We start from the raw sequence: 24,291 nt of genomic DNA on the forward strand, positions 1-24,291 counted from the left end.
GAACTGTTATGTATTTATCCATGTCTCCATAGCAGGAGCTGAATCAGTATTTGGTAGATGAATAAATGAACTCTGTGAGATTTTGAAGGATGGCCGATCCTATATATTGTCAGTATATGCTTTCTAAGAATTCACCAAATGTCAGCTTATCTGTTCCCTGCTTCCTTTGTAAGGATATAAATGGTCATAATACATTTTCATGGTGTAGAGGACAGTCCCAGAGATAGTAAATTCTGGACTGCCCCATAAAAACATGTTAACACTGAGCTTCTATATACCCAGAAAAGGCCACAAAACTCTAATTAATCTCCTATGGAACTAAAGATAAGGTCAAGTTAGATCTTAATTTATAATCAGTTAAATGACTGCCTCAGGACTACTTTGTATATGCCTGCTGGGCAAGGGGATATAGTTCCTGATTTTGAAGGCATGAAAGCCTCATGAATGTATAGGCCACTCCTTTTTCACTGCCCTGTAGGTACCTATTCTCACTACCTTCGCTCCTTGAACTTTTCCTGCCTATTTTCCCTTAGCATCACTTCTCTCCACCAGAGCAGCAAATTCTTCAAGGCTGTCAGCATTAGGAGGGCAGGGACCTTATTCACAACTATGGCCTTAGTGCCAACATACAGGAGGTGCTAGATGAATATTCAGATATCCAGTGTCTGAACTGTCTCCATCCTGTCTTTATTTTTAAAGAAATCAAACCTGTATCTGAAGAAGGCAAAAATGCAATCAGTTGCTTCACAGGAGGGAGGGCCCTCCTGTAGTCTCAGCAGTTAGTCTGGTTTAGGGATTTTCTTCAGCAACACTTGGCAGCCTAAGGGCAGATCCCCACTCCAGGCTGTCACCACAGTCCTTCTCACATGGTGCACTGTGCTCTGGTTATTTCTGGTTGTCTCTTGACACCACTGGCCGGCCAATGGTTCCTCAAGGACAAAGGCTTGAGTCTTTGAATTCCAGGGCTTAGTACACAGTCAGAGACTAGTCAATGTTTGTTGAAGTGAGTACATCAATGGATGGAAATTTAACAGGGGATAGGTAAGTATGGTTTAATGAGTTGGACTGGCAGGGCCAGCAGAACAGAAGAGTGAGGTAGTGACACAAAAACAGCCATGAGGGCTGGAAACAGGCCCCAGGCTGGGTACAGAGGCAAGTGATACCAACTCATGACTGATAGTTTGGGGTGATACTCCTGCAAAGGCCAACTCCTCTACTGGCAACAACCTCGGCTGTCAAGAGGCTCCCTTTTCACCTGCCTTCTCCGGAAACCTAATTGGTTCTCTCTTCCCCTGGGTATTCATCTCTTCTCATATCTTTCCTTTGGGCTTCTAAAAATGCTTTAGTATTTGTCATATTTAAAAAAAAAAATCCTTCCCCAATACCCTTTATCTATCACCATTTTTTTTAGATTTCTCTGAAGAGCTGTCTATGCTGTTTCCGTTCTCAGGGCAGTCTGGCTTTCATTCCTTATCTTTCCAGGTCATCAGTGATTTTTAAGTCACTGAATTCCATGGCCTCTCTTCAGGCATCATACTTGACCTTCCAGCAGCATCTAACCCTGATGGCCACTCCCCTTTCCTTGTTCATTCTTTTCTCTTGGGTTAGGTAATACTGGTCTTCTAGTTTTTCACCGACTTTCTGGCTACTCCTTTTCCGTCTTTACAGATCCACTCCTTTACCTGTGTAGCATCCTTAAGAGTTCTTTAAGGCTGGGCTCTAGGTCTATTTCTGTTTTTTCCCTACTCTTTCCAAGTGATTAAATCCAGGCCCATGGCTTCAATGATCACCTAAAAATAGATGAATTCCAAACTGGTATCTACAGTGCAAATCTCTCCTCTGAGCTCCAAGACCCGTATGTCCATCTGCCCCCATCTCCACTTCCCACCTGCCACTCACCCCTCACTATAACTGGTGAGGTTTCTGCCTCACCAATTCACACATGCTTCAATACTGCCAAATCTAGTGAACACTGCATGTTTCTTGTCTTCCTTAATCTCCTCTCCCTGTGGCATGGGACACTGCCAGACATTCTTCTCCTTGAAAATTCCTCTTCCTTTGTGTCAGCTGAGGACCATTCTCTTTCAATCACCTTCAATGTCTCTTCCTCTTTATCTGCCTTTTGGCATTCTGGTTTCTAAAAGCTGAGTAAACATAAAGCAGTGACTTATTAAGTAAAGGCACACTGGTGCCATAGTAGGAGAAGCTGGCAAGATGGAAATGAAGCAGCAGCTCAAGGATGTCGTCCAGACAAATTCTGGTTCTTATGGAACAAGAGTGATGAACCACGATTTGGTCTTCTTTGTGGGCAAAATAAAAGCATGGTGCTGGTGAAGGCAGAAACAATATCATCCATCCACTTTCAAAATTCCCAAAAGATTAAGTATCAAAAGTTTAATTTCTCAAAAGTAATAGCTATTTAGTAAAGTTAATAAACACACTTAGCTTCATACTTGAGTGATGTTGATATTTATTGACATCAATGCAAAACAAGCTAAGTTGCTATTTAACAGGAACAAATATTGGTGCAGTTTCCTTCCTGGAGAGGGTAGGCACTCAGCTCATGAGACCTAAAGTCAAACAAAGACTGGATTGTCAAGAATCAACTAAGGGTTAAACTTTACAAATACAAAAATTGCTAAAGGCAAAAGGAGATGTTTAAAAAAAATTTTTACACTAATCTCACGTAAGCAAACAAAGAACTAAACTGAAAGTGAAAGTTGCTGAGTTGTGTCCAACTCTTTGCAACCCCATGGACTACATAGTCCATGGAATTCTCCAGGCCAGAATACTGGAGTGGATAGCTGTTCCCAAAGTAATCCTAAAATTTTAGGACATAAGATATCGACATGACAAGACTATTTAAATTTCTGCGTAAGTGAAAATGTGTTATATCCTTCACTGTACTTTTATTACAATTACATGCTTCTTGCTTCTACACTACACAAAGTCAACAGTTATCACCAACAATGACTATAACTAGATCTGAAAGAGACTTCACAGTGACTCTGCTCCATTGAAATTTTAAGAAAATTCAATCCAGGATTAACAAAACCTTTTGATTTTAAAGCCAGTTCTTCTATCTTCTTCTCGTGTCATACCTAAATAAGTCCTCTCATATTTCTTGCCTGCAAACTGCAACATGTGTCCTCTCCCCCTCAGCTTTGTCTGACACTTTAAAATTGTAGGAACTGCATAAAAAATGAAAATTGTACTTCCAATCTGAACCTGCAATCGGGTTCCTGCTTTAACGCAAAACATACTCCTCTGCAGTGTACCCCACCAGCACAGCGACCCCCTTTCTCTCTCTCTCTATTCCTTTGCCCTGAAGGCACTTCTGGATTGCTTAATTCGTGCTCTTTGGCTGCCTAGACAGTCAGGACACCTGAGGCCATTTGGACCTATCACTCCTCGCTTCCTTCTTTTCTATGGCTAATACCACTTTCCTGCTTTTTTTCTACGGCTGAATCTCCAGACTTGGTGCTGTCATCAGTGGGACAGAGTCGATTTCGGCTTCGAGCTCCTGGCTGGTAAAGCTGCATCGCCGGACGATCCTAAAGTAAAATGAAATGCTCATGTTACAAAACTGCTACTAAGCATGTCCAGGGGATAAAATATACCAGTGACAGCCCACATGAGATCAAAATTTGAGGGCACAGTACATAACAATAAGTGTCGATGGTTATTTGGCTTCAAACTGCCTGCTTCCTTTCCCCTACCTACAAAGAAAAACAACTATTTCACAACTATTTATTTTTATAAATAAAAAACAACTATTTATAAGCAATAGTTATCAAGTATTATTTTATATGCCCAGAGTAAATTTTGATAAGTTTATGCCTAATTTTCTTTACTATCTCAAGATGAACTGAATCAGCTTGAATAGTTTTTACTTAGAAACCGTGGTTGTTGTCGCTCTCTCCTCCCCATCAGTAAATGGATTTTAAAATGCACCATCTAAGAAAACTTTAGGAGTGAAAATAATAAAGAACACCAATTCTTAATAATGCAAAGTCCCTGAAGTTATGAGCTCAAACACTAGTAACTTAGCACAAATATGACTCTCTCTTAATTCAGATTTGACAAGGTGACAACCCAGCTTGAGACTCTCTAGGTAACACTTTAGATCTCAGGTTCCTAAATAGGCCTCAATATCATCACCAGGTACCTCTCAGTTCAAGTACTGTGTTTGGTTTATCACAATATGACCCTGAAAAACTTAAATGTATAGGCCTTTTCTAATTCAACAAAAGACAACATGAGCCTTCCCTGTCCTTTCTCCCTGACATATGAAAGAGCCTTAAAGCATTATTCTTAAGTGAGTAATTCCAGCAAAACATTTCACTGTTTTAACAAGATGAAACATTAAAACAGATGCGACTGCCACATAGTATTTAGAGAAATGGATGATGGGGCTCCCAGTGTGCAAAGATGGGACAAGTTAAACGTCAACAAGGGCAATAACTGATAACAACAAGTTGGAGTTCACCAAGTATTTCTAAATCCACAAGTTATACAATGTCATTAGGAGAAAGGCTGATAAAAAATTTTATAATATATGGATCAGGCTTACAATACCTGAGCTAATTGATCAGCTATTTTTCCAACTTTTTATCTCAAAAAATTTTAAATCTATAGAAATGTTGCCAAACTTGTACAATGAATACCTAATACCCTTCTCCTAGATTCACGATGATTAACATTTTGTCATATATGCCTTTTCTGTCTCTAGTGTGTATGCGGGCACACATATATATAGATACATTATTATTTTTGCAGAACCACTGGAGAATAAGTGCAGACATCAAGACCCTTCATCACTAAACATTTCAGCTTGTGTATCCTCAGAGCAAGGACATCCTATCACATAACCATAATACCATTATTATTGATCATATGATTCTTCATTGGTAATATTTCAGCTTGTGTATCCTAAGAGCAAGAACATCTTATCACATAACCATAGTACCATTACTATTGGTCCATCGTAACATCACAATAAACGGATACCAAGACATTGTATGCTTCCTGATAACAATGCAGTAGGAACTGCACACCACCACCTATCAAGTATTCTTGCCAACAATTGAGTCTGAATATATTAAGGCCTCTAAATGAGGGGGCCACCCCCATCTTTCTGTGAAAAGTTTGACTGGCTCTCAGCCATGCTTATTCTTTTACATGCTATCTATGCCTACTTTCCTACAAAGCTTACTGGTTTTGACAGAAACCACATGGCCCACAAATTATTTTTGGGCCTAAAATATTTACCATCTGGCCCTTGAACGAAAAAAATTTTCTGACCCTGCTCTAGATATGACTACTGGTTTTCAAGGAAACATAGAAGGTAGAGGAACATGTTCAATGTTACCACAGGGATGTAATTAGCCACTCTGGACTATTAGACGCTCTATAGGGCAAACTGGTTTCTGCAACAAAGAAATGGTAGAAAACGAAAGGACGAAGAATTATTTAGATTAAAAGAGACTTAAGGGAACATTTCAAACAAATACAATTTGTGGACCTTGTTTAGAGCCTATACAAAAGATGTTAATGAAAAGAAGTGTTAATGAGCAATTGGGAAAATCTGTACACTGGGTAGACAGGATGCTAAGGAGTTATTGTCAGAAATTCTTCTTCTGTCTGGTGTGAAAATGCTATTAGGGTTATTTTATTAAGAAAAAGAATACTAGGGTTATTTTATTAAGAAAAAACCCTGGCAATCCAATGGTTAAGACTCCACACTCCCACTGTAGAGGGCATGGGTTTCATCCCTGGTTGGGGAACTAAGATCCCGTATCCCATATGCCTCACAGTGTGACCAAATTTTTTTTTTTTTTAAAGTCTTTACTCTTAATACTGACATATTTAAAGAAGAAATTATCTGTCTAGGTTTTGTTTGAAAATCATCCCATAGGAGCAAGATGGGGTAGAGTAGAAAGAAGATTGGCCATAAGGTGATAACTGCCAAAGCTGGGTGATAAGTACATCCTACTACTCCTCTGTTCTCTCTACTTTTGTGTATGTTTGAAAAGTACTGCTGCTGCTGCTGCTAAATTGCTTCAGTAGTGTCCGACTCTGTGTAACCCCATAGACGGCAGCCCACGAGGCTCCCCCGTGCCTGGGATTCTCCAGGCAAGAACACTGGAGTGGGTTGCCATTTCCTCCTCCAATGCATGAAAGTGAAAAGTGAAAGTGAAGTCGCTCAGTCATATCCGACTCATAGTGACCCCATGGACTGCAGCCTACCAGGTTCCTCCATCCATGGGATTTTCCAGGCAAGAGTACTGGAGTGGGTTGCCATTGGCTTCTCCGTTGAAAAGTACACACAAACTTTAATAAAAAGGACCCCAACAAGACTGAAAAAAGGTACAGATAAAGTTCCCCTAAAATTCTGTTAACAATGAGTTAGCCCTCTCCTTTATACTTGCAGGAAAAGACAAAGAAAATCCTCATGAAAAGAAGTTTAATGAAATGTAGCACCTTGTTTCTTATGCGATCTCTCTTAACCACTTCTTCTTTCTTTTCAGTTTTTTCTGAGCTGCCTACTGGCTCTGTACTTTCAGGCTTCTTTCCTTTATCCCGAAGTGTTTCTTTCTCCTTCTTCATTTCTTCTTCCTTTCTCTTGAAAGCCTTCTCTTTCTCATAGCGCTCCTTCTGCCTGCGGCGCTCTTCTTCCTGCCGCTTCAGCCTCTCTCTCTCCCGCAGGATGCGCTCTTGGTCTCGATCATAATCCCGCTCCCTCTCCCTGTATTCTCTGCCACTCTCATCTTCAGGTCTGCACGAAAAACAAATCTGAGAATGCACCCTTGAAGCTCTTCTAATCACAAAGGCAGGAATACTCTGATCCTGCCTTGGCCACTACAATGAGGTTGAACTTTCGGAGCAGCATTAAAAAAAAAATACTAGTATTTTGAAAAGCAATTTGGGAAAAAACACCCAAAAGTCATTCAACCAGATTAAGATACTAAAATACTTGAAACCTGTCCTCCTCATCCCCATACCCCTCATAAAACCCAGTATCTTGATTCACGTACAAGTCCAGAATGCAGCAGTAAAACTAGCAGCCAGAAACAGGTCGAAAACAAATGTACCCAAGAGCCCTCGACTACCGACCTCTTAGGTTTTTCATCTTTAAATTCACCCTCAGAACGCTTGGGCAATGTACAACTTTGCCCACTGGCTCTTTCATCACTCAGATTCTCTTTGTCCAATTTCTTGAGCTTTTCTCTTTTGTCCAATTCTTTTTCATCTCCTTTTTCTGGCTTCTTGAGCAGCTTTAAAGAGAACAAACTTAGGTTTATTTTGAATGATGGGATTGTCTTCTGATTCTCGCAAAGAAAACAATATAGTAAATATTTTCAATTCAGGCTATTGAAGGCCCCGTCTCTGCAGTACTCAAACTTTCAGGTGAACAAATAGTGCACAAAGAGCAGTAATTTGCTAAAAGGGTGCTATTAATGTGAAAGTGTTATGCACTCCAGTGAAGTGGTTTAATCACTTTGTGGCAATAGGATCAAGACTCCTTTGGCTTTAAATGGGTCAACCTTTGAGTAGACCAACGCTTACTTTCAAGTATGCCTTCTGTAGCAAGCCAGCATGTCAGTATAACTTGATAGGAAAGTACGGTACAAATTAAAAATGCTAGCCAGGTCATTATTGCTGGACTATTTTTACAAAGTTATTAGAATAACAAATACCTTGTCACCAAAGGAGAGATCCATTGCAGGAATAATTTTGCCTTGAGTCTGAGAGTAGCTACATACTTATGATGGTACAATCATATTATCATTAGAGATGAAAAGCAAGAATTATTTGGCATTTGATTTAAAAATCCAAATATCTCATACAACAGAACTGTGAAGTTCCATCTCTACTGAACAGGAACTCTGTTCAATGTCATATGTATATATGACAGAATGCAATTCTAAAAAAAGTGGTTTATAAAGTTCAAATTGCTGACAAAGTTTCTTTCTCATGCTGCTTCTACAAATCTCTCTAGAATACACCCCCAAGTGTTGGATATTCAGAGAGATTTTTAGGAATTTCCAGTCTCAGAGTGAAGGCATCATACAGAGTTTCATCTCATTGTGAAGGCATCATACAAGCCACGAAGCTAAAGGCAAAGCAGCACGCATGAGACTTAAGCGTGAAGTGTTTCAGCACACAGCCAGCCACTGGAAACAGGGAGTCCAGAGTGCACACCATGAAGGCGCCAGTGCAAAGTGAGGGGGACATGTGCAGGTTTCATTGCAAGTGCTCTGATTTCTCTAGTGAACATCTTCGTCAGGAGCCAAGATGTTCATTACTCTAATAAGACTATTAACGAATGTCTCTAGCATAGCCAGCTTGACCTTCTGCCTTGCTGACAGAAATAGCAAGTCAGGTTGCTTGAAGCAGGGTGGACACAGAGATCGATAGAAGGAATTAAGATGAGAACCTCCCCACCCTGCCACCGCCAAGCCCCTTATCACCAATGAGTCCTGGAGAGCCTCGGGGCGCCCTAGCGACTTGACCAGCTGAATTCTGAGGAGGTAAAAGGAGACTTGGCCATCATCTCTGTGAGATTTTCTCTGCCATACTATGTACAAGAACTTCCCTGGGCAGTTCACTGGAGCACAGGCTGCCCGAGCCAGGCCCCTGGAAGGGAAGCAGCTAGGCTGGGGTCTTTCCACAGGTTTTCCTCTTCCTACATGCAGTGTGTTAATCAGAACCTGCTGCTCACAGATTCCCAGGTAGACCCAAGAAGGTAACATGGGGAATCATGTGAGGGGAGAAGATGCATATTCCGAATACTCCCACAAGGCAGCCAGGTATGAGAGGTGTATAAAGGAAGAGGAGAGAAAGAGCTCTTAAGGCATGGCTGTCCTCTCACTGCACATTGTTGAAGCTTCTGGGTATACAGCAGAGCATCAGGAAATCATCTGGGTTTCTTTCTAAATCAGGAATTTAAAAGGGTTCAGCTTTTAGGACTCAAGTCAGCCTGAGGGCGTTTTCTACAGGTACCACTACCACCGCCACCAAAAGGACTTATTAACTAAGACCTGTGTGTGTGTGACATGATACTAGGTGCTCTGTATCATGTACTTGGTCCTTACATTTTTCTGATTCACAGCTTGTAACAGAAACCTGTGTACCTGAAGACAGTGGAAAACAAACAGATGAGGCAACTTCATGTATCAAATATGAAGGAAAAGCTGAATAAAACCCATAATTCATGCCAGCCAGCCCTAAGCCCTTATATATGAAGAAGTGAGAGAATAATAATCCAAAATTGAACATTTTCAATGATTATAAATAACACTGCACTGAAGAAATCCCATGTAAACTACTTAATCTTTTAAATTATCTTAAATTAAGAGTAATACATGAATATTATAGCAAAGATTCACTCCCTCCCAAAAAAGACAAAAACAAAACTAAACCAGTTTACACCAATACAAGATGCATGCATATTTGAAGAAGTAGATATAGTACATGCAATTTTCAGTAACATGCAGTCAGTTTAACTTATGTTCATACCTTAATCTTTGGTTCATCCTTTAATTTGTCCCTTTCTGGAACTCTGTCTATCTTCTTTAGCTTTTCTATATCTTTCCGTTTTCGTTTCTCTTCTTCTTTCCACTTTCTCCTCTCTTCTTCTCTTTGTCTTTTTCTTTCTATTTCTCGCCGCCTCCTTTCTTCTCTCTTTTCTTCTCTCATCCTCTGCAAAGAAACATCAACAGAGCCTTCAGACAAGATAATTATCACCGAAAACATAGTTCAGAAAGTACGGAACATAGTTCAGAAAGTACGGTGGGCACCCACTTAACTGTATCATCTTTCCTTCCCACTTTCCACTTCCTTAACCCCCTCCCGAGTCCATTCAGAATATGAGAGAGAAAAAGACCACAGCCTGCTCGTATCAGTCTCCCACTGCTGCCTTGCTACAGTATCCAAAGGCTTTCAGGAAATCAAGAGTGCCTCTGGAACAAGCTAAGGAACCCCTAGTTCTGCAGAATCTATGGTCCAACAACCAGAGTGAAGGAGCAGGCCAGACAGTGAGGCCAATGAGCCAAATATTTAAAGAACAGTGGTAGAGAAAGCAGCTCTCCCTACTGTATGATCCCAATGCTCTTAAATTTACAGAATGCGAACCAATGAAACAGAAGTATTGTGAGAACCAGAAAAACAAAAGGTTTACCTGCTTGTTTTTCAGGAAGCTCAAAAGTGGAGTTGTCTTTTTAGCTACACAAATGTAAACAGATTATTAATAATACTTAATTGAACCCTAGAAAGGAGTCCATTTTCTGACATTCCCTGCCAACCACCCGAGGTGGGAAAACTATACCCCTCAAACAGTAAGTTCACAACTATCTTATTGGAAAGAAGTTTTACAATAGTCTACTTAAATTCTGAAGGTTTAAAATATTAAAAGTTAAGAAATTTAAATTAAAACAATAAAACAATTTTTAAAAAGAGCAATTCCTGGTGTCAATGAAAATAAAGTGCAAAGGACATTCTCTTGTTTTACAGATGGGAGTATAAATCTGTTCACCCAGGAAGAAACTGGGATAAGGGGCTAAAAATATCTAATACTTTTGACCCCATAATTCCACTTCTGGGAATTTATTCTATGGAAACTATCAGAGGTAGGCTTATACTATGAAAGTGAAAGTCGCTCAGTTGTGTCTGACTCTTTGCAACCCCATGGACTATATAGTCCATGGAATTCTCCAGGCCAGAATACTGGAGAGGGTAGCCTTTCCCTTCTCCAGGGGATCTTCCCAACCCAGGGATCAACCCCAGGTCTCCTGCATTGCAGGTGGATTCTTTACCAGCTGAGCCACCAGGGAAGTATCCATTAAAAAAACGAAGTTTTAAAAGAATATTTAATTCATTTTTCAGTATTCTGAACAATGCTATCTAATCTTATAGCTAGCTTTTTGAAAAGCATACTTCCTTTGGAGAAATTCCTAGGAGTGGAAATCCTGGGCAGGTTGGAGGCTATGCTCATGTTTAGAGCTGATACAGTAGTGACAACTTAATACCAAAACCAACATCCAAGCTAGAATTTCTCAAGAGGTTTCCAATTCTGCAGTAACCAATTTCATTTTTTTAAATATCTTCAAGTCAAATTTTCTTTTTTACGAATATGAACTTATTAGTAGAAAACACCAACTAATCTTCAAAGACTCATTAACATCTTAAGGTCCCATATAGCTCTTCAAATTTTTATACTAACATTTGTGTGGCACTAAATAAGTCAGAGGGGGCTTCCCAGGTGGCTCTACTGGTAAAGAACCCGCCTGCCAATGCAAGAGATGTAAGAGACCTGGGTTCTATCCCTGGGTGGGGAAGATCCCCTGGAAGGCATGACAACCCACTCCAATATTCTTGCCTGGAGAATCCCATGGACAGAGGAGCCTGGCAGGCTATAGTCCATGTGGTCGCAAAGAGTTGGACACGACTGAAGTGACTCAGCACGCATGCAAATAAGTCAGAGAATATTTCCCATCTTATAGATGGATTCTTATAATCCCGTGAGTCAGCTATTATCTGTACTTTATAGTAGAACGAACAGAGTCTCAGAGAAGTTAGTGCCTTTCCTATGGTCACATAACTAGCAAATGACGGAAGTGGGAGTCTGACAGGTCTTCTGATGAAAAAACCATAACACTTAATTCCTTTTGCCCACTTACCTATTAGTTCTCTATTTTTTGCTTCTATTTCCTCTAGCAGTGTCTCTGGAGTAGATGTCATTTTCTCATTATCTGCAGCATAGCTCTCCAAAAATTTTCTATATTCTGGATCTAAATAATTATTTAAATAAATAGAAAATATAGCAGACTTTAAATAAAATAAGAAATATTATCCAGGATAGTTACTTATCAAAGAAGATAATTTTCTGCTTCATGGAAGATTGAAAATAAACCCAACTATACCCATAAGATAGACTATTTGGGGGCTTTATTGGTCACTTACTCTGAGAACTCCTATTAGATATACCGACAGAGTCAGGCAAAGTGAGACACCATGCATTGTAACACAACCTCCAGGGATGTTAAGTAGTTTGGTTTTAAAAACCACCACTCCTATTAATCCAGAGTCATACTTATGGGAGAACTGCAAGCTATAGCTATGGGACCCTCAGAGAGTATCATGTTGAGCATGTAAGCAGTTCCTGCATGGGTACACCTCACTTTAATGAAACTCAGAATATGAAAATTGGGTGTTCCAAACAGATAAATGAGGGGGGATGTCCTAGATGTGGCACTAGAGGTGATGGTAACATCTGGAAAGGGAAGCACATCTGAGTCATTATATTGTATGTGGAGAATACACTGTGGAGCATGTTACCTGATCTAGTCTTCAACATCTGAATCTATGATATAGTCAATAAGCAGCTGTGTGTTGAGTCTTGCCTGTGTTTTCTTTATAAAATACACATTATAGTAATAAATAATAATGGAAACCAAACTAGGTGATTCTGAAATACCAATCTGATATAAAATATTGTGGCTAAGTCCTTAACCAACACAACCACATTACAGAGATCTCAAAACCTGGATCCAGTTTACCATAAATGGCAATTATTTGTTTTTTAGTTCCAGTATTTCAGTTCAATGTAATTACCACGTGTGCAGTTAACTGCATATTCAAAGCCTAGAAACAGGATTAGCTACTTCTGTTACTTTATGTTGTTACTCAAGTACAGAAATTTTTCCATCACAGTTCTCAATGATAACTCTTCCTCTTTATACAAATGGAAACCAAAAGTCAAATAAATAATCATAAGAATGGTAAGGGGCGTTAAGGAGTTGTACTTTGAAACACCTGACTTTTTCCATTGTCTTCTAATGAATATACCTAAGGTGATTTACTACTCAACAGTCAACAATATATTGTTTAATGGTGAAGGAATGAAAAGCCATTAGCCAATAACTAGAGGAAACCCATCTCCATTCTAACAAGCAAAGCTTTCATCAGTGAATTACATTTCTCAAGAACTTTATTTCATATGTTTTCTTAATTTAAAAGACTGGAATCCACTCAATTCCCACAAAGCTAATATATTCTTTTAAAAATCTATGGTCCTACTATATAGCACAGGGAACTCTATTCAGTATTTGGTAATAATCCATACGGGAAAAGAATCTGAAAAAGAATGGATATATGTATAACTGAATCACTTTAACACAACATTGTAAATCAATTATTAATCGAAGATTAAATTAAAAAAACACATGGCATTAGCACATTAAGTAACTAGAGCTATACTATACCATCATCGATAGTTCCAACTTTAGTATCTCTTTTCTTAGTCTTCTTTTTTGCAGCTTTTTGAAAAGGTGCAAATTCTACGATGGCAGGATATTCCTGACCTGTTTAGAAAAAACAGCACACTTGCTAAAAGAAAGAAAATGTCAAAAATGGATACAAGAGACTCAACCTCCTGCTCTCTAGGCTTCCTTTGATGACAGTGATCTGAATAGGGTCTCCCAAAAGGCATAAATCTCATTGGCACAACTAAAATCAACATGATACCAAAGCAGTCCCCAATTCATACTGAAAAAACAACAAAAATATATGGGAGGGAATTAAAATATTCATTTAAATTCAACCTTTAAACTCTAATATTGTGATATGTGGGGGAAAAAATCTACAAACTAATTTTCATTTAAAAAATACATCAAAGGGAATCCTTGGTGGTCCAGTGGTTAATACTTGGCACTTTCACTTCAGGGGTCCAGACTGGATTCCTGGTGGGGGAACTAAGATCCTGCAAACTGCATGGCACAGCCAGAAAGCAAACAAACAAAAAACAAACCAAGATCATGATACTGACTATACAGGGGTATAAATATGTCAAAAGTCACCAAATGCACATGTAAAATGGATGTATTTTAAATGAAAATTATACCTTAATTGATTTTCTTTACAAAACCAGAAATCTCTATAATAAGTAAGGCTAGAGATAGAAGGTAGGTTAGTGCTTATCTAGAGATGGGGTGTAACAACTAATGGGTACGTGGGGTGACGAATGTGTTCTAAAATTAGATTGTAGTGATAGCTGCACAACTTTGTGAATATACTAAAAAACACTGAACTGTAATTCTTTAAAAGGGTGAATTTTATGGCATGTGTATTATATCTCAGTAAAGCTGTTATTAAAAAATACAGCAGGAGACGCCAAAAGCACAGGCAACAAAAGTGAAAACCAGATAAACTGTGCTGCATCAAGAACTTCTGTGCATCCAGGGACACAATCAACAGAGTGAAAAGGAAGCCTACAGAACCGGAGAAAATATTTTCAAATCATATATCTGATAAGGGGTCAATATACAGAATATGTAAAGAACTGTAACTCAACAACAACAAAACCCCAAATAATCTGATTTTAAAATGTTCAAAGGACTTGAATAGGCATTTCTCCAGAGATGATATATAAATGGCCAATAAGCAAATGAAAAGATGCTGTGTGCTTAAGAATGTGAGGATTAAAATATTACCTCACTAATCATTAGGGGAATGCAAATCAAAACCACAATGCAATATCACCTTATACCTGTCAGAATGATTACTATTAAAGGGGGAAAAAACCCCAGAAAATCACAAGTGTTGGCCAGGACATGGAGAAATTAGAACCCTCAGGCATTATTGGTGGGAATATAAAATGGTGCAGCCACTATGGCAAACAGTATGGTGGTTCCTCAAAGAATTAAAAATAGAATTACCACATGACCCAGCAATTCCACTTTGGGGTATATATTCCAAAGAAGTGAAAGCAGAAACTTGAACAGATGTTTGTACATTTCCAGCAGCAGCATTCACAATAGCCAAATTCTCTCAAAGGATGAATGGATAAAGAAAATGAAGTATATACATACAGTGGAAAAGGAAATTCTGACACATGCTACAACATGGATTAACCTTGAGGACATTATGCTAATTGAAATAAGCCAGTCACTAAAAGTCAAATACTATTATTCCATTTATATGAGACACCTAGAATGGTCAACTTAATAAGAATAGTGGTTCACAGAGGCAGAATGTATTAACAGCTGTCAGAGGCTGGGGGGAGGGAGAAATGGGGAGTTGTTTAATGGGCAGACTTTCAGTCTTACAAGATGAAGAAGTTCTAGAGATTAGTTGCAGAACAATGTGAATGTAGTCAGCACTACTGAACTGCACACTTAAAAATGGTTAAGATGATAAATTTTATTTATGTGTATTTTACCACAATTTTTAATGTCAAAAAACAAAAAAAAGCAATGAGACAATGATACATACTATAACATGGATGAACCTTGAAAACATACTAAGTAAAAGAGGTAGTTACAAAAGGCCATATATTATATGATTTAGCTCATATGAAATTTTCAGAATAAGGAAATCCATAGTTAGTAGATTAGCCGTTGCCAGGGGCTGGGGGAGAGGAGAATGGGAGATGACTGCTAATGAATACAGGATTCTTTTTGAAGTGATGAAAACATTCTGGAATTACCCAGTGGTGATAGTTATAAAACTTTGTGAATATACTAAAAACCACTGAATTTTATGGTATGAGTTATATCTCAATAATACTTTTTTTAAAAACCTAAGTGATTACTGGAAAAATACATCAAATCCTTGCTATAGAATAATGTCATACAAGGTATAAAATACCATCTTTACACCTTCGGTGTGTAAACATAAGCCAGGATAAATTACTAGAACTGACCATTAGATATCACAAAGCAGTCACAGAGGAAACAAGATTTTAGAAATCCTAGTCGAGTGCAGAATCATATTACCTTAATAACTGATATACCTGAAAAGGAATAGATAAACCAGACTGAAGCAAAAGGAAATTGTGGAATATAGGCAAAAAAAAAAAAATTAGAAGTGAGGCCAAACAATGGGGGATGCTGTTTATCTGACTAAGGAATTTGGACTTTTTTCCCCACAACTGCTGTCTTAAGTCACTATCTTCAAAAAGATTATTTTCATGGCAAAGTAAGACTAAATTATACAGAAAATGGAAAATTCTATAAGTTTAGAGAGAGTGCTTGTCTAAGCATTAGGTGATGAGCACATGTGAAAGTATTACTAAGTCTAACGTCCTCAGTCTAGATGAACAAGATATTAAAAAGCAATAAATTGACAAAATCCATCACTTGTTTAAATGTAAGGGATAAAGAGAGGAAAAAGTTAAACACAACTCAGATTTTCAAGAAATCACTTGCTTTCTACTGGAATAAACTTGTGGAGCAGAAAAGTAGCTGGTTTGGGGGGATTAATAAAAACTGGACAAACAAAGAAGCAGTTCTTCAACTTTTACTGGCATATTCCCTGACAAAGATTTCATTTTTTACCAACTCTGAAGTAATACTGAAAAATATAATCTAACAAAAACACACATCATTCAATATTGCAAAGCCAAAAGAAAAGTAGCAAACAGCTTGGACATTCTCTGGCTAAATGTTGCAAGCAACAGATAATAAAATGAGGGTTAATGCAGAAGTTTTTCTTCCCTATAAACTCCTGGATAGGAGGTAGGAAATCATCAAGCTCAATGGTTTAATTACATACAATTTAGAATGTTAAACAGTACTCCAACTGGCAACTATTGACATAAAGGATCTGAATTAAATAAGTATTGGTCCTTGAAGCAAGATGAGAAGTAAATATTTAAAACTTGTCATACAAGTTTAAAGAGTCACTTGTCAGTATCACTTAAAACTAGTAAATACTCAAGACAACAGATCACCTAAAACAGGGCAAAAGAACTGTCACAGGAGGAGAAAACAGTGGCATTTTCCTTTGGTTGACAAACTACAGAAATAATAGGTTAATACAAATACTTGTAAAAAGTCATTATCTATTTATAAGGCTGCCATAAGCTTATCAAATGCGTAAAACTCTAAATGTTGCTCATCTTAGCACTCAGGATTTTAGAAACACTATGAAGGCATCAAGAGAACAGGGATACATTGTCTTAAACATACAAATGACAAACTCCCCTTCAGTTAAAAGGACTCACCTTTATTGTCAAGGAATACATAACCATCAAAACGATCCCTGAACAAAATAATGTCCTCTTGGTTTTTAAAGTTGATGTATGCTCTTGCATACATATGAGGATACAAACTGCAGGGAGGAAAGCAATTATGTGAATGTGCTTGCAGGTGTCTGGCTGAATTACAAGTATGCATATATTAAAAAGGCTCAAAAATCAAACAGAAATCATGAGTAGGATTAAAAAAAAGAACGGAAGAAACCTTTTTTCATTTACCCCTCCCTCTTATTTTACCTAGTATCATTAGAAAAAAACTCAAAATAATCATGCTCAGGCATAGGCTGAAGATGCTCCTGAAGCTGCTCCTTGGTCAAAGTGGGCGGTAATCTCCGAATTACCACCTTAAGAAATGAATAAGGAAAATAAAATTAGTACAAATCAATTTTCTGTCATACCTGAACCACTGTCCCTGAAGAAAGCTGGCCTTTAAAAGATGAGATCATTTCTAAAAACCCAAGAGAATGTTCAGAATGCTCAGAATGATTAGTCAAACGTAACAGTAACATGGCACCCCACTCCAGTACTCTTGCCTGGAAAATCCCATGGACGGAGGAGCCTGGTGGGCTTCTGTCCATGGGGTCGCTAAAAGTCGGACACGACTGGGCGACTTCACTTTCACTTTTCACTTTTCTGCATTGGAGAAGGAAATGGCAACCCACTCCAGTGTTCTTGCCTGGAGAATCCCAGGGACGGGGGAGCCTGGTGGGCTGCCGTCTATGGGGTCGCACAGAGTCGGACACGACTGATGTGACTTAGCAGCAGCAGCAGCAACAGTAACACAGTTTGGTCAAACAGTAACATAAGTTTAAAAAAAAAAAAAAAACTCTCGGAAACGAGAATTGCCTGGAGCAAGGAAATCTTAGGTTCTGTTAACCCGAAGCCCCAGTTTACTAGGTTTTCGCCTCATTTTCTGTCACCCATTTTTCAGTAGTGGTAAGAAATTTGTAAACCATCCCTGGTCTTTTGTGGGTGCCAGGAATTCTTGATTGATAAAGTCCTTATTCAGTCAGCATAAAGAATTCAAAATTCTAAGAAATATCCCCAATTCCCTCATTGCTCCCCGAACAGAATGTACCCGATTTGGCCCAAGACCATTAATAGTCGCCACCCACCCATTCCCTCAACTAACCTCTGTTAATATTCCTATCACGTACTACTCCCGCTGGTGATAGTACCTTCCTGTTTAATATTCCCCCTCAATTCCTCATCCTTTTCGCTATCGCCGCTCCCCCCGCCCATCATCATCTCACGGCTCTGATCTAAACCCTTCTAGTCAGGGATTCCCCCCGCCCTTCCTCACTCCCATCCCGGGGCTCTGCCGGGAAGGGGACCCCCATTTTGGGAGAGTGGATGAGACAGGTTGATGCGATTTTCACTCAAGTGAAGAAACAGAGGAAGAGACTGGGAGAGGAAGAGGGCAGCCCCATTCCCAACCATCTTTCTCGGATGGTGGAACCGTCCCGCCCTCTCCTGGGCCAACAGCCGGCCAGACACCTTGCTCAACGCCTCTTTCTTCTCCTTGTTCCGATCCTGCTTATCTTCCCCTTTGGTGCTGTCTCCCGAAGCCCCACCGCCGCTGCCTGTAGCACCTGGGGGAGTCAAGAGGGTTACTCGCTTCTCCTTAGGCCTATGCTCCTTCTCCTCCTTCATGGCCACAGCTTCGCTCCTCACCGCGGTAGCTCGGCCTAAACGCCGCTACGCCGGGCACCTACCCCTCCCGGCCCGCTCGGGGCAAAGCTCCGCCCCCAACAAGCTCTCCTAGTGATAAGCCGACCCCAACGCTCCATTGGGCCCCTCCAGGATCTCGCGAGACTTCAGGGCATCCGGCTTCCTTCGCTGGAAAGGTTGTAACACCTGGTCTTAGCTTCCCTCCCGCGGAATCCCCGCATCGCCCAATCCCCTCGCGGCCCAGACTCCCGCGGGGCAGTTCATTAGCATATCCGCCATCTTGGTTAGGACGAGTATTTCACGGACTACAAATCCCGGCATCCAAAGCGGTTACCCTTTTCTGGCTGAGTTCTGGAGTCGTCTTATTTCAGGTTCCCTGTTTGTAAGTAAATGGAATCTTTAATCTTGAAAGGTTAATGTTTTTCAGATCAAAAGATACATTCTGCGGGCTTCGTTTTCCAGAGATTAAAACCGATGTTATCCAAAGTTTACCTCACTGAGGGAACGACTTGTATTTTCTATTATTGGTTGTAAAGTGAGCTTTCAGAACCTTTAGAATTTCTTTTCCTTATATTTTTTTAGGATTCACAGACACTTAATGCACAAAACACTGACATTTAAAGGAGCATTATGACCAAAATGTGTGAGATTTGTTTTCACCACTCTTTTTAAAAGTAATAGGAATATATCATGATACTGATGCCCTGTAGGTAGGAGAAAATAAAATCCAACTCACTTTAGATAGGATTGACCTCCTTCCCGCTTTTAAAAAGGCTAGTTATGCATTATTTATAATATCTCCAAACTGGAACAACCCAAATGTCTGTCAACCCACTAATGCATAAACAAAATGTGGCAATCCATAGAATGAAATACTACTTAATTAAAAATGAACCCATACATCCATCCACATTAATGAATCTCAAAATGATCATGCTGAGTGAAAGAAACAGAACACAAAGAGTACATGCTGTATGATCTCATTGATACAAAATTCCAGACAAGGTAAAACTAGTGAGAGAAAATTCTTAAAGAGATGGGAATGCCAGACCACCTGACCTGCCTCCTGAGGAATCTGTATGCAGGTCAGGAAGCAATAGTTAGAACTGGACATGGAACAACAGACTGGTTCCAAATCGGGAAAGGAATAGTCAAGGCTGTATATTGTCACCCTGCTTATTTAACTTATATGAAGAGTACATCATGAGAAACACTGGGCTGGATGAAGCACAAGCTGGAACAAGATTGCTGGCAGAAATATCAATAACCTCAGATATGCAGATGACACAACCCTTATGCCAGAAAGCAAAGAAAGAGCCTCTTGATTGATGAAAGTGAAAGAGGAGAGTGAAAAAGTTGGCTTAAAGCTCAACATTTAGAAAACTAAGATCATGGCATCTGGTCCCATTACTTCATGGCAAATAGATGGGGAAGCAATGGAAACAGTGACAGACTTTATTTTTGGGTGCTCCAAAATCACTGCAGATGGTGACTACAGCCATGAAATTAAAAGACACTTGCTCCTTGGAAGAAAAGCTATGACCAACCTAGACAGCATATTAAAAAGCAGAGACATTACTTTGCCCACAAAGGTCCATCTAGTCAAGGCTATGGTTTTTCCAGTAGTCATGTGTGGATGTGAGAGTTGGACTATACAGAAAGCTGAGCTCCGAAGAATTGATGCTTTTCTTTTTTTTTTTTTTTTTAGAATTGATGCTTTTGAACTGTGGTGTTGGAGAAGACTCTTGAGAGTCCCTTGGACTGCAAGGAGATCCAACCAGTCCATCCTAAAGGAAATCAGTCCTGAATACTCATTGGAAGGACTGATGCTGAAGCTGAAACTCCAATACTTTGGCCACCTGATGTGAAGAACTGATTCACTGGAAAAGACCCTGATGCTGGGAAAGATTGAAGGTGGGAAGAGACGAGGATGACAGAGGATGAGATGGTTGGATGGCATTACCGACTCAATGGACATGAGTTTGAGTAAACTCTGGGAGTTGGTGATGGACAGGGAGGCCTGGTGTGCTGCAGTTCATGAGGTCGCACAGAGTGGGACACGGCTGACCAACTGAACTGAACTGAGTGAGAGAAGGGCTTCCCAGGTGGCGCTAGTGGTAAAGAACCCGCCTGCCAATGCAGGAGATGCAAGAGATGGGCTTCAGTCCCTGGGTTGGGAAGATCTCCTGGAGGAGGACATGGCAACCCACTCTAGTATTCTTGCCTGGAGAATTCCTTGTACAGAGGAGCCTGGCAGGCTACAGTCCATGGGGTTGCAGAGTCCTGACTCGACTGAAGCCATTTTATCATGCACACAAGCAGATCAGTGATAGCCAGGGGCAGGGTTGGAGAGAAGGGATGGACTGAAGAGGGGCTTCAGGAAACATTCTGGAATAATAAAAAATATACTTTTTATCATGATTGTGGTGGTGGTTTCGTTTGTGTAAACTCATTGAATTGTACACAAAATTGGCAAATGGTATTTTATGTGAATTATTTTTCAAAGATCAGCCCCTGAAATGAAAAGAAATGCAAAATTTGAAAAATATTGCTCTGCAAAAGTCTCAGAAGGCTCCTTAGGAGAACGGAATGGAAGACCCATGTGTCTCCCTCTCCAAACCCAAGAAAAATAAATCTTTTTCCATGGAGGAGCTAGTTAGTAGTGATCTTGAAGAGACAGCTGGCAGTGGAAGTCTTTTAAAGAGGAAGAACTCTTTCCCCAAAGAGGAACCAGTTAGTGACCCTGAGGAGTCAGGAAACAAGAGGGTCCCCAAGAAAAAGAGGAAATTCTCTTTCAAGGAGGAGCCACTCAACCGTGGACCTGAAGAGGCTGCTGTCAGCAAGAGCAGCAGCTCTAAGAAAAAGCTCCAAAAAGCTATTCCAGGAAAATTATTAATAGAATGGACATTTCCCTGGTGAGGAATAATTTGCAGACCCCTATATCCCAATAAAAAGGAAAAAAAAGGAGAAGTATTGCTCTAAGTGGTAGAGCATTTGTATTTCATCAAAGCTAAGATACTGTTGAATCTAAAACCATTATTTTATATACAAAAAAAAAGAAAAAAATTCTGCCAATTGAAATATGGCATACCATTAATTTTAAGATGCATCTTGGTTTCAGAGGTGTTAAAATGTGAAAAAAAAAAAAAAAAGTCTTACGGAGAATGAACTTGTGGTTGGGGCAGGGGAAGAGTTAGGGAGTTTGGGATGAACATGTACCCACTGCTGTATTTTAAATGGATGGCCAACAGGCACCTACTGTGTAGCACAGGGAACTTGCTCAATGTTACGTGGCAGCCTGGATAGGAGGGAAGTTTGGGGGAGAGTGAGTGCTCTGTTGCTTCAGTTGTATCCGACCCTTTGCGACCCTATGGACTGTAGCCCACCAGGCTCCTCTGTCCATGGAGTTCTTCGGGCAAGAATACTGGAGTGGGTTGCCATTTCCTTCTTCAGGGGATCTTCCCAACTCAGGGATTGAACCCGCATCTCCTGTATTGGCAGGCGGGCTCTTTACCACCAGCACCACCTGGAAAGCCCCTGGGGGAGAGTGAATACATGTGTACGTACGGCCGGAGAGCTCTGCTGTGAGCCTGAAACTATAACAGTATTGTTAATCGGCTATACTCCCAATATAAAATAAAAAAGTTTTAAAATGTGAAAAAAGTCTTAGTATGAATTGAACATATTATATCTGTATTATGTGCCATTAAGGTAAAAAGAGGTAAAATGGGAGAGGAGGGCAAATGATAAGCCAGAGTAAGATACAGACACCCACAGCAGGCAGGAATCAAATTAAGGATGTAATAGAAACACAAAACAGAAAGCTGGCTCAGGGCCAAGGTTCCATTTTTTGCAGACATCTGGAATTTATTACCCAGATTCTGTACTTAAATTTTCTTACCTCTGTTGCCAAGCATATGTTTGAGTTCATAATTCCTGTTGCCATGACTGTTTTCCTTTATTTGAGATCTGTCACTCACTCTTGCCTCCAGTATCTGCCCACTCTTACAAGCCTAGCCAAGTATCTATCTGCCTCTGACCTCCTACTTAGCCCTGCATTTATATCTTGGTATATGCCTGTTTTGGGGCACTTGCTAGATTTAAACAACTCTATTTCAGTTGTCAGAGTTGGGTATTCCAGGGCTCGGTTTTTAGACCTCTTTTCTATCTGTGCTCACTCCTTTGTTACTATCATCTGTTCTTTTGGCTTTTCTCTCTTCACTGACAACTCCAAAATTTACACACCAGCCCATAGTTCTCCTGTGAATTCCAGACTCATGTATCTAACTGCCTACTTTGACATCTCCACTTAGATATCAAACACATTGAGATTCTCTGAACATGTCTGAAACTGAACACCTGATCTCTCCTAACATGGCCTGTATTAGTTTCTTATTGCTGCTGAAACAAATTACCACACATTCAGTGGGTTAAAATAACACAGTTTTATCATCTTACAGTTCTATATGTTAAAAGTCCAACAGGGATGTCATTTGACTAAAACTGAAATGATAGCACGACTGAGTTTTTTCCTGGAGGCTGTAGGAAAGAATCTAGTTCCTTGTCTTTTTCAGATTCTTCGGTTCAGTTCAGTTCAGTCGCTCAGTCGTGTCCGACTCTTTGTGACCCCATGAATCGCAGCACGCCAGGCCTCCCTGTCCATCACCAACTCCCGGAGTTCACTCAGACTCACGTCCATCGAGTCGGTGGTGCCATCCAGCCATCTCATCCTCTGTCGTCCCCTTCTCCTCCTGCCCCCAATGCCTCTCAGCATCAGAGTCTTTTCCAATGAGTCAACTCTTCACATGAGGTGGCCAAGATACTGGAGTTTCAGCTTTAGCATCATTCCTTCCAAAGAACACCCAGGGCTGATCTCCTTCAGAATGGACTGGTTGGATCTCCTTGCAGTCCAAGGGAGTCTCAAGAGTCTTCTCCAACACCACAGTTCCAAAGCATCAGTTCTTTGGTGCTCAGCTTTCTTCACAGTCCAACTCTCACATCCATACATGACCCCAGGAAAAACCATAGCCTTGACTAGACGGACCTTTGTTGGCAAAGTAATTGCTTCTGCTTATATTCCGCAGCTTGTGGCCCTTTCCTCCATCTTCAAAGCCAATAACATGGCATCTCTCTCTAACCCTGCTTCATCTATGTCTCTTTCACTCTCTCTTCTTCCCACTTCCACTTTTTTTTGGTTGTGCTGGGTCTTCATTGCTGTGCAGGCTTTTTTCTAGTTGCAGCGAGCAGGGGCTACTCTCTAGTTGTGGTGCGTGGGCTTCTCATTGTGGGGAGGCTTCTACTGTTGCAGAGCACAGGCTCTAGGGTGTGTGGGCTTCAGCAGTTTTGGTGCATGGGCTCAGTAGTTGCAGTTCCTGGGCTCTAGAGCACAGGCTCAATAGATTTGGTGCACAGGCTTGGTTGCCCCGTGGCATGTGGGATCTTCCTGGATCAGGGATCGAACCCATTTCTCCCACACTGGCAGGCAGATTCTTTACCACTGAGCCACCAGGGAAGCCCCCTCCTTCCCCTTTTAAGGACTCCTGTGACTTCGTTGTGCCCACCTGGATAATATAGGATACTCT

The 24,291-nt window shown here is 40.2% G+C and overlaps 1 protein-coding gene and 1 long non-coding RNA gene across 6 annotated transcripts; one reads left to right on the plus strand and one right to left on the minus strand.

The window, feature by feature from the left end:
- Positions 1-2,453: 2,453 nt before the first annotated feature.
- On the minus strand, positions 2,454-18,913 carry UPF3B (UPF3B regulator of nonsense mediated mRNA decay). Of its 5 annotated transcripts, none has more exons than XM_024988250.2 (11): positions 18,754-18,913; positions 17,276-17,382; positions 17,006-17,112; positions 13,266-13,364; positions 11,682-11,792; positions 10,184-10,227; positions 9,523-9,705; positions 9,099-9,137; positions 7,117-7,277; positions 6,484-6,778; positions 2,454-3,554 (listed from the first exon to the last, which is right to left on the minus strand). In XM_024988250.2, exons 1-11 carry the CDS (start codon positions 18,826-18,828, stop codon positions 3,405-3,407), a joined length of 1,371 nt encoding a protein of 456 aa, XP_024844018.1. In that variant the 5' UTR covers positions 18,829-18,913; the 3' UTR covers positions 2,454-3,404. The 5 variants fall into 5 exon arrangements, with proteins under 5 accessions (XP_024844018.1, XP_005227498.1, XP_005227496.1 ...); XM_005227441.5 differs by lacking the exon at positions 18,754-18,913 and adding an exon at positions 18,631-18,728; XM_005227439.5 differs by lacking the exon at positions 18,754-18,913 and adding an exon at positions 18,536-18,728.
- An 80-nt stretch (positions 18,914-18,993) lies between these two features.
- On the plus strand, positions 18,994-21,130 carry LOC132344375 (uncharacterized). The gene is made up of 2 exons (XR_009493638.1): positions 18,994-19,091; positions 20,418-21,130. It is a non-coding gene; the product is annotated as an uncharacterized lncRNA (long non-coding RNA).
- Positions 21,131-24,291: the final 3,161 nt, after the last annotated feature.

The sequence above is a fragment of the Bos taurus genome, chromosome X (genome assembly GCF_002263795.3).
Source record: "Bos taurus isolate L1 Dominette 01449 registration number 42190680 breed Hereford chromosome X, ARS-UCD2.0, whole genome shotgun sequence".
Classification (NCBI taxonomy): domain Eukaryota; kingdom Metazoa; phylum Chordata; class Mammalia; order Artiodactyla; family Bovidae; genus Bos; species Bos taurus.

Bases quoted from the DNA above. Each gene is read 5' to 3' on its own strand.
- UPF3B (XM_005227439.5), bottom strand. From the start codon at position 18,691: ATGAAGGAGGAGAAGGAGCATAGGCCTAAGGAGAAGCGAGTAACCCTC. The intron at 13,365-17,005 runs GTGAGTCCTTTT...TTTTCTAAACAG, and splicing joins TGTATTCCTTGACAATAAAG to GTCAGGAATATCCTGCCATC. The intron at 3,555-6,483 runs GTGCTACATTTC...ATTTTACTTTAG, and splicing joins GAGATCGCATAAGAAACAAG to GATCGTCCGGCGATGCAGCT.